Source organism: Phocoena phocoena, chromosome 9, assembly GCF_963924675.1.
Source record: "Phocoena phocoena chromosome 9, mPhoPho1.1, whole genome shotgun sequence".
In the NCBI taxonomy this organism is placed as follows: Eukaryota; Metazoa; Chordata; class Mammalia; order Artiodactyla; family Phocoenidae; genus Phocoena; species Phocoena phocoena.
In genome coordinates, this window is record NC_089227.1 from 25,126,379 (window position 1) to 25,142,004 (window position 15,626).

Consider the following 15,626-nt stretch of genomic DNA (forward strand, 5'->3'; position numbering starts at 1 on the left):
ACCCTTATTCACAGTAGCTAAGATGTGGAGACAAGCTACAGATGAATGGACATTAAAAAATGTGGTATATACATACAATACGATATTGTTCAGCCTCTAAAAAGTAGATGATTCTACAATACAATATGCACGGACTTCAAGGACATTAAGCTAAGTGAAATAAGGCAGACACAGAAGGACAAATACTGCATGATTCCACTTACATGAGTTACCTAAAATAGTCAATAAAATCAAAGACTGGATGGTGGTTACCAGGGGCTGGGGAGGAGGGAGAAATGAGAGTTAGTAATCAACAGGCATAACATTTCAACTAAGCAACACAAGATAAATAGCTGTGGAGATCTACTGTACAACATTGTGCTTGTAGTCAATAATAATGTATTCTACACTTTGTTAAGAGGGTAGGTCTCATGTTGTGTTCTTATCAAAATGAAATGTTTTTAAAGAAAAATAAATTTAATATTTTGTTCACTGTGGATTTTCTTATGAACTTTGACTTTTTTAAATAGTACATTAAAATATGATTTATCTAGGTTTGAAAAAAAATCTATGGCTGGAAGTAGGGTCATTCACCCTTCTTTCTGCACAGACTACACTATGACTCAAGTTGAAGTGCTTTGCAGTTTGGGATGCACCAGTTGACAGCAGCCTGAGCAGAGTGGTATTCTTTCACTGGAGCAATGACAGCAAATTGAGCACCACAGTCATGGGAGCTGGCAGATACTTGCTGGACTAGGCAAACAGCCATCCAGGGACTTGTATCAACCTGTCTGTGAACACCTGAGACATACCACAAGGTTTCTAGAAAATATCTTCCTTCATAGGGAAATAGGGAAAGCACAGAGCATCTTCAAAAAATAATTATGCTGGTGGAGACTACAGAACTAAGAGTTTTTACATAAACTGATATTCAAAAGACTGTTATTTTTCTAAAATTGCATTGCAAGTTAGTGGCCAAGCCAACATTTGAAGTATAGATTTGCATAACTCCAAGCCCAGTGTTCTGTAACTATGTCACAGCTATGGGCAAATATATTCAGACTTTTAAAAAGTACAGTTTAAACCAAGTCTTTTTTATTATTTCTCCAGTAAAATTGACAATAAATGTTTAGAATAAAAATAGATACCTCAGCACTAAAAGTAACTATTTTTAGTTTAAAAATTACTTATAGGCTACTGCATTGTACTATTATGTCTATTATGCATTGTACTAGACTACAGTTTTTTTAGTAATGCTTTAGCCAAAGTTCTTATCCCCAGGAAGTTTACATTTTAGTGCTGAAAAAATGTGGAAAAAGGAAAATTATACAGGGAGTACGTACTTGAGTATGAATATATACTGGACATTAGAGGGCCATATAAAACAGACAACAAATCCAAGATTGGTGGATCAAAGCCAAAAGGAAATTGGGGAGAGATGAGAGAGATTTCTATGCAGAGATTATCAAAAGGTCTGAGGATGAAGGAAAGAATATTGTTTTAGGGAACCATCAAATAATTTACTCTGTTTGGGACTCAGAATTTCAGGAGAATGGTAATAGCTGCTGGGGAAATGTTCCAGTAGAAATGTATGAAAAATAAGATGGGGCCAGATCATGAAGGGCCTGTATATCATTTATGCTAAATGGAAAGTAACTGAAGATTTTTAAATAAGGAAATGAAGTGGACAAAAGTTTATAGAGCAAATCTTTGTAAACTATGCAGTAATTTTTAATGCTTATACATTTTTCTTCATCTTTTTATTTCTTTTGTGGTTGAGACATTTTTAATATAGTAAACCCCACCTTAATGCAAATAAGTGGTGTCCAAAAATTTTAATTAAATGTAGCTCAAGTTATAGAAAGGTTAATGAAATACCTAAGTTCAAAAGCTCTCTTGTGACAACTACAATTTGATACCTGCAGATGGCAATAAATAACTGTAGCTTAAATATCAATGAGGTATTGATATTTGTGTGTTCTTCATGGCTACAATTTTTGAATATTGGCAGCAATTCCTGGAATCTCCCAATAATTTAACAATGTTTTCATCAGCTCAATACCAGGACACTGAGGCAGCAGATTAGACTTGAAAAACATAAAGACCCCATCCACCTCCCCATTTCCCAAGTTAGAGATGCCTGCCCTTTCTAACTCTTCTCTACCTTCCTGAGAGCGGGACAAAAAAGAAAGAAAGAAATTTACCCAGCTCCAATTAGATCTAAGTTTGCATTATCCCAGGACATGCTGTCATGAGGTCTTACTTAGGGAGTTCTAATGTATCATCATGTGCTATCATGTGACCTTCGTTTTAAAAGAAATAATACTGAGAACAGGAAGATCATTAGAACATATTAAACATTATTAAAAATAAAACCAAGATTATTGGCTAGGTAATTACTGGATAAATATTTTGCTTCTTCTTTTATTCAACATAAGAAACAAAAGAGAGGGGTTATCATCCAGGATAATTAATCATTTAAAGCCCACGGTTACTATTTTCTACTCTTCTATCTTATAATGCTCTTACCATGGGCATTTATATGTATGTGTAAGCAAAAAGAATATGGTACCATGAATTTGCCTGGCTCTTTTCCACTAAAATGGTTTCCCACAATTTGAGGGTAAATCAGTTTTGCATTGTGGCTCCTTTTCATCTATCTTGATGATGAGGAGAAACTGACAAAACTCTTTAAAAAAAGTAGTAGTAAAAAATTGATTGTTTCTCTACATAAGAACTGTTGCATAATATGTAAGCTCTTGATTCCAAAAGGACAATTCAACCAAATGTAGAAACTAAGAAAGACTAAATCCAGCTAGAGACTAAAATCATTTTGATAATCTATTAAATTCATTCATTCATTAAGAAAATGCCGCTCCCCCCTACTTTTTTTTTTTTAATTTTAAGAGTTTATTTGAGCAAAAATCAATTTGAATCAGGCAGCATCCAATCTATCAGATAGAAAGGAGCTCTGAGGAACTGTAAAAATGAAAGACTTTTACAGCAGAAGAGAGTGGGGAAAAGGAAATTGTACTAGGCAAAAAAGGCAGGCTGGTTATTGCAAGGTTACTGTCCTTTAGAGGATGGCAGGGGTCTATCAGGCAGATTCCTAACTAGGGCTCATCAGGTAATTCCTGACCAATTGGTTTAAGATTCCATTTCTAGGAGAGTTGAACCTGTAAGTTAAGTCATGGTTTGGTGATGTGGGGCTTAGCATATGTGTCTCCATTTGGGGTTGATTGTCTTTTTTTTTTTTTCCTTAGCAACAGTTCTGCCTTTTCCAGACTGTCACATAGTTAGAATCATATCGTATGTAGTCTTTTCAGATAGGCTTCTTTAATTTAGTTAATATGCATTTTAGGTTCCTCCACGTGTTTTCATGGCTTGATAGATCATTTCTTTTTAGTGCCGAATAATATTCCATTGTCTGTAAGTACTCCCCACTTTTTATTCCTAAAAAGCCAGCACTTCTGTACCCTGAACCTGCACAATTATAATTTAGAATAGTGTTTCTCTTTATACATCGTAACCAAAATAAATACAGTATGATTTCATAGTTCCCATAGTCACAACTGTTTGTGCTGCAATCAACAGAGGTGATATTATTTCATGAAATGATTAGGATAGATGAAATAATAAAATACAGAATGCCAGTGCCTATTAATTTAACTCATATAAACACAAAATTCTACATAGTACAACTTTTAAAGCAACATTTCAAAATATGATTTGAGTAAGGTAATTTTTAAAAAATATATGTATATAATTAAAACTCAATTAGGAGAATTAAATTAGCCTGATTAACACTCAATAACATTCAACTTCACTAGAAAAATTCCCACCATCTAATTTAGTTTCCCTGTGAAGCTGGAGCTAAAAAAGGCTCCCTAAATGTTTTATTTACTGCCCAATTTCTAGACTGTCTGTACTCAGCATTCACAATAACAAGCTGATGCTAATAAGCCATACATAAAGATCCTACTTATTAAAATACAAATTAGGCACCCCTTATGTTTATACATGTGTATGTACAATTAATATCGCAGGCTTAGTTGGAAACAAAATTGCTTTAGTTAACCAACCATTGCAATGCAATCAAAAGAGATTTCAAAAGCAACTGGAAAAGATCTGTTCAGTAGAAATAATAGCAATTATTTTATGCAGAACAATTAATTTTCCAAGCTCCTTTTTCCTTCTCCCACCTGCCCTTTATAAAATAATTTGTCCATCATAAGTGACATAAGAGGTGCCCTTTAATGCCAGTAAGTTGCATGCAGACCTGAAAGGCAGCTGGTAGACACAGCTTATTTACAAATATTGGCTTGAACTTGTAAATGCATGACCGCATAAATCTTGATCCATTTAAAGTGTATGCCCTTTGTTCCCTCAATTGTACATCCAGTTGGGAATTGAGTGGAGCTGAGGGAGAGTGTGAATTACAGGAGCCCTTTCTTGTTGCCAGCATTTTAGTATTTTGCCTTTTGTTCTTGTTGTTCTTGAGATTTCTCTACACTACAGAGTACAGAATGTTAATCAACATTTTGCCTAAGTAATGTTAATGAAACTTCCCTACTTATACTAGAGGGAAGAATCGGCATATTATATTTCATTTTGAAATGCTAATGTACCTTTTAGGAAATTATTTCTGCCTTCTAAATCATCCTAGTGTTAAATTATTAAAGGTTGGCATTAAAGAAGTATTGCACTGATGCATACAGTTAAATGCCTTAAAAGATAAAAGGCTTATAAAGTTTAAAACAAGGACCTTTGGGAGTATGGCAGCATTTAACTTCAAATTAAACATTTTTAAATGTTTGGTTAAGATATTGACAAAATTTCTGATTGTTTTGTATGTAATCACAAAATAAAGAGACATTTAATGTTGATGATTTCTAATTTCCAACCATGCATGAATTTGATTTTTATTATGGTCTTGAAGGATGTGTTTCACCTTATTGTATGTATACGAATTGAATCATCATCTAGTTTATCAGAAAAGAAACAAGGAAAAAGGGAAAAAGGGTCGCTTATTTTTGCACTATTTACTTATTTGAATTTGAAGGCAATCTTCTTTCAGGTTCTATTCTTCAAATATAAAATCACTACTATCTCAACTGTCTATCACCTATGGTATTTCAAAGGAAGTGCTATTGTAAAGGCTTTAGGGAAAATATCAATTGTCAACATGCAAACTGTGACAGATATGTGTCCTGTGAACATCATTTACAGTCCATCAAGAAGGGTACTGGGGAAATGAGTTGACAGGACTCTAAAGTTCTCTAATTTGTTTTCCCTTTAACAGTCTCTTCTAATGTCAATCAGTACATTCACAAGTCCTAAATAAATTGTGAGATGACCTAAGGGGAAATTTAAAACAGAATTTGTTCAAGAATTCTCCCACACGGTGACGACTATTTGCTAAGAACTCCTAACATTTACTGGGTAAACAATGTATTTTCTATTTAACCACAGAAGATCTAGTAATGGTATCTGTGTCATTGTGGAACTGATTTGTCCTCTTGCATGACTTTTCCTAGCAATACTTCTGTTTGGATATAGGCACTGAGAGAACAGATAAAAGGAGTTACGTTTCAAGGTAAATTTTTACACATTTTGACATCCGACAAATATGAATACTGCTTAAAATTGTTGGTGCATCACAATTTAATTAGCTTCTTTTTTTATTTCTTACCCTTACAATTGATGATGGTTTGGATTCAGTAAAATAGAGTAATGGCTAGCACACACTGAGAGTTGCTGTGTCATCTACAGTGGTCACCCATTACTTTTGTAAGGAAAAATAAATCACTGCCAAAATGTTAACTTAGTGTTAATGAGCCAATATATCTGGGAAAGGAAACTTTATATACTACATTCCTATTTGTAAAGTTACTTTTAACACATCATTTCTCCCTAGAAAGCTGGAAAAGACATACAACCAATAAATGACTACATGAAATATTACCAAATTCCCTTAATGCAAGAAAAGCTTTTTGAAACAGCAATAGAATCTATATACTATGCAATCTGATTTGATGAACTTAATGATTTTTTGGATTCTCAGAAGTACTCAGGATTTAAACTAAAACAGCACCAATTTATATACCAAGACTAGGCAAAATACAACATCTAACTTCACAACTATTATGCCTTTACACTGCTTTTACTATGCCACCTCTAAGATGGAGAAGAAAAGTAAATGTCACTAATTATTAGTTCTCGAATGGATATTTATTGGGATAAATTACTTGGGCTGTTTTTGGTCTGTTCAAGACACACAAAAAAATGCAGGTTTACTTTCCTTACATCTAACAGCAACAAACTGCACTGTAAAATCTTCACTGGATGAGCTTAAAATTTGTCCTATATACTCAGAAAAGTTGTGTTTTTAACTTAATCACTGATTTTTTCTTTATATATTATGGAAGACATATTGATCTTTCTTAATGTACCTATAACAAACAATTGTGGATTAAGCCAGTACCTACATGATACCAACAAATCAAGCAATATGATCAATTCAGGTGAAAGAATCAAACTGACAGTCAAATAGAGTCTCAACTGAGTAGACTAAGACTTTACCTAAGAAATATAAATTTGTGGAAAAGACAGTAAAAATAAATAATATCAGAATCATCAAGCATGAAATACTATTTAACTGTTATCCTATATTATTAGTGAATGAAGTATCATTTTCCATATTTTCCTTTGATAGACAATAAAATCACATAAACACGAAGTAAAAGTGTCAACTCCTAAACCTCAGTTTAGTGTTCTATTGAACCACAACTTTCTTACCTTCAAATCTGAGATGTCTTGCAAAACATTCAAAGACAATTGAACAGCATTATCAAGCTGTCACTCAAATTCTAATCGTATTTTAAATGGGGCGAGGGGGGTTAACATCCCCCAAATGAGCTGTCTGGAATTTTTCTTTGATCAGAAACTAAAGAACTGTTGGTGGGAATGTAAATTGATACAGCCACTATGGAGAACAGTATGGAGGTTCCTCAAAAAACTAAAAATAGAACTACCATACGACCCAGCAATCCCACTACTGGGCATATACCCTGAGGAAACCATAATTCAAAAAGAGTCATGTACCACAATGTTCACTACAGCTCTATTTACAATAGCCAGGACATGGAAGCAACCTAAGTGTCCATCAACAGATGAATGGATAAAGAAGATGTGGCACATATACACAACGGAATACTATTGAGCCATAAAAAGAAACAAAATTGAGTTATTTGTATTGAGGTGGATGGACCTAGAGTCTGTCATACAGAGTGAAGTAAGTCAGAAAGAGAAAAACAAATATTGTATGCTGACATATATATATAGAGAGAGAGAGAATCTAAAAAAAAAAGGTTCTAAAGAACCTAGGGACAGGACAGGAAGAAAGACGCAGACATACAGAATGGACTTGAGGACACAGGGCGGTGGAAGGGTTAGCTGGGACGAAGTGAGAGAGTGGCATGGACATATATACACTACCAAACGTAAAATAGATAGCTACTGGGAAGCATCTGCGTAGCACAGGGAGATCAGCTCGGTGCTTTGTGACCACCTAGAGGGATGGGATAGGGAGGGTGGGAGGGAGACACAGGAGGGAGGAGATATGGGGATATATGCATACATACAGCTGATTCACTTTGTTATATAGCAGAAACACAACATTGTAAAGCAATTATACTCCAATAAAGATGTTAAAAAAAAAGAAAAGAAACTAAAGAGATTTTCACTATAAATGATACAATTCAAATATGTAACAGAAGTATTTTAACTATTAAGATCAGGCTTCTTCATTGTGTACCATGGATGCAAGAAGATATAACAGATAGCTAGAGACGAGATGGAGGGAGGGAGGAAGGAAGGAAGGAGGGAAGGAACTCATCACAAGAAGAATTTCTGCAATTTGTATAATTAGCCCAGTGACTCTTGGAGCACAAAAGCAGTTTATCAAAAAAATAGGTGCAGAAGTTAATATCAGCTGACGTTTCTAAAAGCAGGCCAGAGCAGACGAAGGATAACTTCTAACTAATGTGGAGCAAGTTAAATTTTAAGAGGCTTTAATGCATCTGTTCTAACTTTAATTGCATTGCCCACTGTCAAAGTGACCACAATATGCATGTCACTTCTTAAAAAATGTCACTTGTTTTTCAACTAGTATATTCATAATACCTATAAAGATTATTCAAATGCTATAATTTAATGTTATTTTTCTGTTATTAATTTTATAAATACCTTTGAGTATGAGAATATTTCAAAGTATTTTTTTAAAGCAACGAAGTACAGCTAGCTGTTTTTGGTCCCATAATACCTTAAGAGTCCATCACTAAAAAAAATATTTTAAATGAAATCATAATTATCCAAACACAAAACATCGATGTACTTATTAAATCAAGTGGTTAAAAAGGGTCCTTACTGCAAAATCCTCCCTCCACTGGTGGGCTGCTTGAACTTTCTCGGCTTCCAAAGCCAGGCGCTGGAAAGAAAACAAGAAATCTTAGAATTCAAATGACCACATGAATACATAATTGTTATATAGTGCTTGGGTTTTCAAATCAATTATTAAGACACATAAAAAAGAAGAGATTCCTTATTTGTGATTCATAAATTCTAAATCATTTAATACTTTAATTTACTGAAGTTGATACATATATATTTACTCTTCAGTAATATAAATAGCATAGTATTCTTGAATACCATTAAGTTTACTACCTCTGCCATCACTGGCAGCAGTGTCCACTTCCAGTGCTTTCTGTCAATGACTAACATTTCATTTGTTTTTTTTTAAAAAAAGCTTTAATCACTATTTTAATCCTAGTAGAATACTGCTTTTCATAAATATCCTTATAGCATATATTTCTATATAACTGGAAATGAAATAACAATGAGAATCAATAAATATGTGCTAAGTGCTATATAGGCACCTTCTTAATAGCATTTTTAGTTTTTTACCAAAAGCCACAAAAATGTAATAATTTTCTCCTTGCTAAAGTACATTCTTAAGAGTTTATTCAAATACCCATGAGTAACAAACAATCATAATCCACACATCTGAAAAGGCTTTATTTCCCCTTCACTCTTATATGCCAAAGTCATTGGAGAATTCTAGCCTGACCTATTTTCCTTTAGCACTTTTAAAATGTTATTCCGTTAGGTTCAGCTAGAGATGAAATGCCTATTGTCAGCCTGCTAATGACTTTTTGTGGATAAATTCTTTTTTTCCCCCTTGTCTAATAGTTTTTAGAGTTCTCTCTTAGTATTTTCCAGTGTTATTATCATATTCTCCGTGTGCTAAACTTTCACAAGACACAGTAACATTTAGTGATTAACAACAGATTTGAAATCTGACTGCCTGGGTTTAAATACCAACCCTGCTGCATACCAGCTGTGCAAACTTCGGAAAAGTTAAGTCTCTCCTCCCCTTTTCTAATAGGAATAATGTCAAAATCTGCCTCATGGGTTGTTGAAAGGATGAAATGAGATACTATATATAAAGTGCTTAGAACAGTGCCTGGCAGACAGTAAGCAAATATACATGTCAGCTATCTAACTATGAAGGACAATTAAGATTCCATTTGTACACTGTGTCCCTTGAGTACTGAGCTCACCTGTAGCCTGCCCCCCACACAGCTAGGAGGCAGGCAAAATGGGACAAGTATATCAGTAAATATAATAAATGTATTAAACTCATTTATTAGGAGATAGAAATGATCAGGTTAGGTTTTAGAAAAGGATAATCTCATAGTGGTTTGTTGATTCACGTTTTTGATCTTTCACTATGAACTATATACTTCAGTGTGTGCTCTTGATGTGGAAGTCTTGCCCACACTGGGGAATGGAAACATCCCTTTCGACTAGCTTTATATTAGTGTATTGGCTTTTATTCCCTCTTCTTTAATATTATAATCATTTTTCTAAACTCATACATAGGTATTACCAATGACTAAAAAATACTGCCTAGTGGGAAATCTCAAGTTAAGAACCCCTAAACTAAATCAATTTACAGGAAAAATTCTCCAGTGTGCTTAAATGACAATGGTTTCAGTTTATCAACTACTAGACAGCAAGGGAACATAAAAGAAGCTAGTAAATGTAAGATATTGTAGCAGGGAGAGTAACCCAGAAAAGGTTCTCTATCCCTACAAGGTCAAAAACCTAAACAGAGAAAAACCAAGGGAAAAATGTATACATCTCAGTAATATTTATCACAATATTTTTGGAAACTCAAATTCCGTGTGAAAATGTTGCAAAAAAGTGAATAAAATGGCAAAACAAATGGAAATGGAAGCCATTTCTTTATAGGAAAACTTTAGTAGGAAAGATTGAAAAAGAAAAGACAGATGAGAAAATAAACACAAAGGCATATTCTTGACAAAATTCAGAACATAAGTCTTCCCGCATTTTTAACAGCCCACATAAGAACAACTAAATTGTTCATATGTATGGGGCCAATAATAAAATTAAGCATTTTGTGAATTTAAACAAAATACTGGGTAAAATATAAATAAGTATTTTTTTAGATTAAGAAATATTAGAACTCTAAAATGTCTTGAAGAGGGATATTAACATGTTTTCCTCACGAGACACACAGAAGGAGGCTGCCACCCAACAAACAAAACACATTGGGGGGTATTCACCCACAACGCCATACGTGGTTTGCAAGACACCAGCTCTAACTCAACCATGCTGTTCTCTACTCTGGAGAGCAGGAGAAGGTATAACTTAATGATCTGACTCAGAATCACATGCCTTATAATATGAACTTAATCCATGTTTAATAAGCCAGAGTGACAGTAATCATCACAGTTAATTATTTCTAGAAAAAAAGAGTTAAAGAGGGATGAACAATGGTTACAAACTATCAGACAATTCTCCTAGGGGGAGGAGAGTCCAAATCATCTTTATTTCTAATATACATAAACACTAATTTTATCAAGTAAATGATATTTATTGCAAGATTCTGAGATAGTTTTAGAAACCTAAAGACCTGTAGTTATGTACAAGAAAAAAAAAGTGTATTTTAAAAGGTTAGTTTAGAGCTGGAAAGTTGCTAAATATTATATATCCCCAGCTTGGAAATCTAGGGATATATAATCATGAAAATGCACTACTATTATCTTCTTTTTTCATGAAGAAATTAGTAATTTTTTTTTTTTTTTACCTAGCAGATTTCACAACAAAGCAAAATACAGAACTTTGGAGACTTAGCCTACCTCGGTGAGTGATACAAATAGTTGCTGATGGTGCTTTTTCTTGTGGCAAAAGACCAGCTAGCCATGACTCATAGAAAACTGACATGTCTTCTGGACACTGCAAGTCCCTAATTAACTTCTATTCTAGCCAAGTGACATTTTATTTTTAAAGCCAATGACCTACCATTAAATGCCACAGGCAAATTGTGTTAAGACTGATAAAATTCCTACCTAATAAAATGTGAATATTTGCTCAGTAGGACATCCCTGTTTCCATAGTTAGCTATAGATATATAAAAATAGACCCATAGCAATAACCTACTTCAGAAAAAGAAAATGTATCTTTTCTCATTTAATTCACAGTACAGTTTAATATAGTATCAAACATTAAAACCAGACGGAGAATCAGATAGAAACAAAAAACCCAGTTCAGCATAAATACCTACAAGAGAAAATTGAAAATTCTGCTCATATTAAGGTAAATGAGAAAGTTTCATTAAACGGCTTTATTATAAATGAAACAGCACATGTATATATGAAAATCCTTTGGGTATGGAATGATAAGTATATATACAATGTCATAAAGGTAATAATAATATGTACATCCCTACCTACCTACTGGTTTGAGCATTTAAAATAAAAACTCATTTTAAAGATTTTTAAGGACTCACAAGTTTAACGAAATGGACTTGAACATAAGCCTTCCGACTCCAAAGCTTATTCTTATTCCACAAGACCAATCTTTAGTTCCCACTAAACCCATCAAAGTGTTAACATCACTTGGCATTCATAGAATACATGAAGACATAGTAGTATCAAAATAAAAAACACTGGTGGAAAACTATTTCAGATTAATGGAAAATTTCCCAGTAATTTTTAGAATTTTCTAAAGGCAAATTCTAAAAACAGCACAACATGTCGTATGTCAATTTGGAAACTATCTTTATATAAGTCTTGCCCTCAAATCCTGAGAGAATGCTGCTATTCAGAGAAAAAGCTCTTGATATGTAGTGATCTGCAAGGAAAAAAAGAAAAACAAAAAAGAAAGAAATAGATAATGGGAGAGGTTTTATCAGATCAGAGAAAGATCAGCTCCCTTGAAGGCCTATTCATTCTCAACCTTCACCCTTTTGTCATCTTTATCTCTTCCACTAGCATTGCATCTGGCAAGTGATATGAAAGTTTAATAAAAGCAGTATAACTGTACAGTATAAAAAGATAATTCTATCATTCTCCTTAACAATACTTAAATGTATTTTTTTCTTGGAAATAAGAGTATTTTCCAAACCTGTAAATAACTTGCTTCCTAGACTGTATGTTTATTGCAGATGAAAGATAAAGTTCTCTGAAACATTTAATTACAAAGAATTTTCTTTTGATAGTTTTGAAAGTAAACCTTTAGGGATCATATGACAGTTCCACTAGACTCCAACAATGTTGGTACTTACATTAATAATATCAAGAATTGAAATATCATTCAAAGAAACATCTCTGATTCAAAACGGTTTCTTTGGCTAGTATATGTCAAGATTTTTCAGACTTACCAGTAAAATATGTGTGTTATATGATTAATGTTCAAATAGTTAACACCCAATAAGGATGAACAAATTATTGTATTATGCCTCTGTTGACAAGTTTTCCCTAACCTCATCAAATGCTCTTAACATATCAAAATAATCAGGATAATCATGTGAATGGTCTAACGATATCTATTGAAAATAGCTAACTTACGTCAAAGAACAGACTTCTATGCTCTGAAGAAAAGTGTACAGGTGCCATCAATAACTTTGGAGCTATAGCTAAAATAAGCATGCGCTTCTGAATCAGACATATCTGGTTTACAATTTTGGTGCTGCTATTCACTAACTATAGGATTTAGGCAATGGACTTAACATTTTTCAGCATTTAACAATAATATTTATTTGATATATTTTCTATTGGTATGTTCAAAACCATGTATCAAAGTTTTACTTCCATGTGAATCTTACAAACACAAATACCTAGAACAGAATATGTTAGAACTGTACTCACTGATGACCACCTCAATAGGTACATAAGTGAGTGAAATGAATGAAAACATCTTAATGGCCCCTAAATTTTCACTGTATTTTGCTCTGCAAGAAAGCTCTTATCTATGGAACTATAGGATGGGCCAAAAGCAAATGCAATTTAGGGAATATAGCAGTTTAATACAGTAGTCAATAAAATGAGTTCTTCAGTTTATTTCATTTTATTTTTCCTACAAATAAAATGAGAAAGGAGAGGAGATCATTATGTTCTGCTTTCTCACCTTATTTCCTGAAATACTAAAAAAAAAAAAAAAAAAGATTGAGGTGTGACATTTCTTTTGCATTTCTTAAGGTGATAGAAAGCTTGAAGACCTCAATAGAAAAGATAACATCATAACCCCATGAATATTTAGTATAATGTTCCATCTAAAAGGTAAAAATACTCTTTTCTTTCTAATACCTTTCACCAAATAATGGGAAACAATGCAAAATGTTCACTTAAATTCACATAAAACAACGTATAAACAATGTTTCTTTAAATTCATATAAATATATATACCCAGCAGAATTATACCAAAGCCTTCTAACAACTTGTTATATCCTAGTGAACAAGGAGTTTAGTATAAAAATCTTCACGTGTAGAGAAATTGCTTTATACTTTTTTTAAAACTCACACCTGCTATACTTATGTATTGTTTAAAACGTTTTTATAAAGGAACATTATTGGTACTTTGAAAAAGATCTATTGGCTAAAGAAGCCAGGCTGGAAGCTGGGATTTGAGAAGAGTTATAAAAATTGAATAGGCTAAGTAGGATGAGTTTTACCTTTGCCATGTTTTGACACCTGATGACTGTGATCGCTATAGGTAAATATACATCCTGACTGGGAGGAGGAGAAGTACAGTGTGCATTTGCTCTTATTCAACAGACATTTACTTAGCACTTGCTACACAGAAGTGTTTAGGAAAAACTACAGGACTCAGTTCCTGCTTCTAAAGGGAACTGCCACACATTCATATACCATATATCATATCCTATATAACATACACTCACACACACACTTAACATCATAGGATCAGTGTTCGACAGATGCTTTCTTAATGGTTACAATATACATTTGTTCGTTTTAGTTTAGTTACAGTGGAATCAGTGACATGGTGAATAAATTTTTTAAAATATTGCTTTTATCAAGAATGGCAATGTCTCAAAAATAAAGAACAGGAAGGATTCTAAAAAGAATGAGTACTGCTAGCCAATGACAAGTTTTAGCCTTAGGTCTTTTTTTTTTTTTTGCGGTACGCGGGCCTCTCACTGTTGTGGCCCCTCCCGTTGTGAAGCACAGGCTCCGGACATGCAGGCTCAGCGGCCATGGCTCACGGGTCCAGCCGCTCCGCGGCATGTGGGATCTTCCCGGGCCAGGTCACGAACCCTTGTCCCCTGCATCGGCAGGCAGACTCTCAACCACTGTGCCACCAGGGAAGCCCTAGCCTTAGGTCTTTTTATTTGTGTGGTTTGGGAGGAGATTAAAAGCACTGAAAAGTAGAGAAACAAACAATCTGGAATTCATCACCCAGAATTCATTTTTATCTTTAATTAAAATTGTCTTTATAACTTTTAATGTGAAAAATAAAATGGTACAAATAACCTTGAAGTTCACCTTATTCATCCCTTGACCAATTTCCCTACCCACAGCAATCACTATAAATGAATTTGTCTGTATCCTCCGGCATTGTGTGGCACGCATTTTTTTAAATTATGTGAACGTTTTCTGACACTGATGTTGTTGATTCTTCTTTCTAATAGGCTGCATGCAGGTTGAATACTGAAGGGAAACTCCACCGGCTTCATGGGGGGAATGATTTGTCTAAAGTGAAACCTATCACACTTGCAAGTGATGGTTTAGATTGGACAAGAGATTTGGTTAATGTCAATGAGTTTCGAGAAATGGTTTGCTGGTCGTTTTGGAAAGTACAGATAATGCACGGAGGAGGGAAGAACCCTCAGGGAAACAAAGCTGGAACCATCTCTAAGTCCCCTTTTCAGCACCAAAAGCCTATGCATTTATTGCATCCTTATCGTCAGAACACAGAAGAGGCTTTATTTGTAAACACAGTCCTACCTATTCCATCTTTCCGTCAAGAGACCATCATTCTGTTCTCATAGGCGCTTCTTATGCAGTTTGAAAGATGCTAAATCAACACTTAAGCAAGGCAACTTATCCAAAGACATGACAATCCCCTTTCAATATGGTTCTATGGCTTAGCAAGCCCACTCTTACACAGATGACTAAATTCTGTTTTTATGTTTTACTTATGCTTGCCTAAAGCATACTTTTGCAGACTTTCTGCTTTTAATGACATGAAACATGAGCACAAAATTATAATTATTATCTTTCTTTTCTTCAAATCATTTTCACTTTTCTAGCAGGGTAGTC

At 33.9% G+C, this 15,626-nt stretch overlaps 1 protein-coding gene across 7 annotated transcripts in view; it reads right to left on the reverse strand.

Moving 5' to 3' along the window:
- The window catches only part of CACNA2D1 (calcium voltage-gated channel auxiliary subunit alpha2delta 1), a 504,876-nt gene that overhangs the window by 236,629 nt on the left and 252,621 nt on the right, over positions 1–15,626 (reverse strand). For all 7 annotated transcript variants that reach the window (XM_065883782.1, XM_065883785.1, XM_065883783.1 and 4 more), the window contains exon 4: positions 8,408–8,467. In XM_065883782.1, the coding sequence (XP_065739854.1) occupies positions 8,408–8,467 (60 nt within the window). The remainder of the gene's footprint in view (positions 1–8,407; positions 8,468–15,626) is intronic.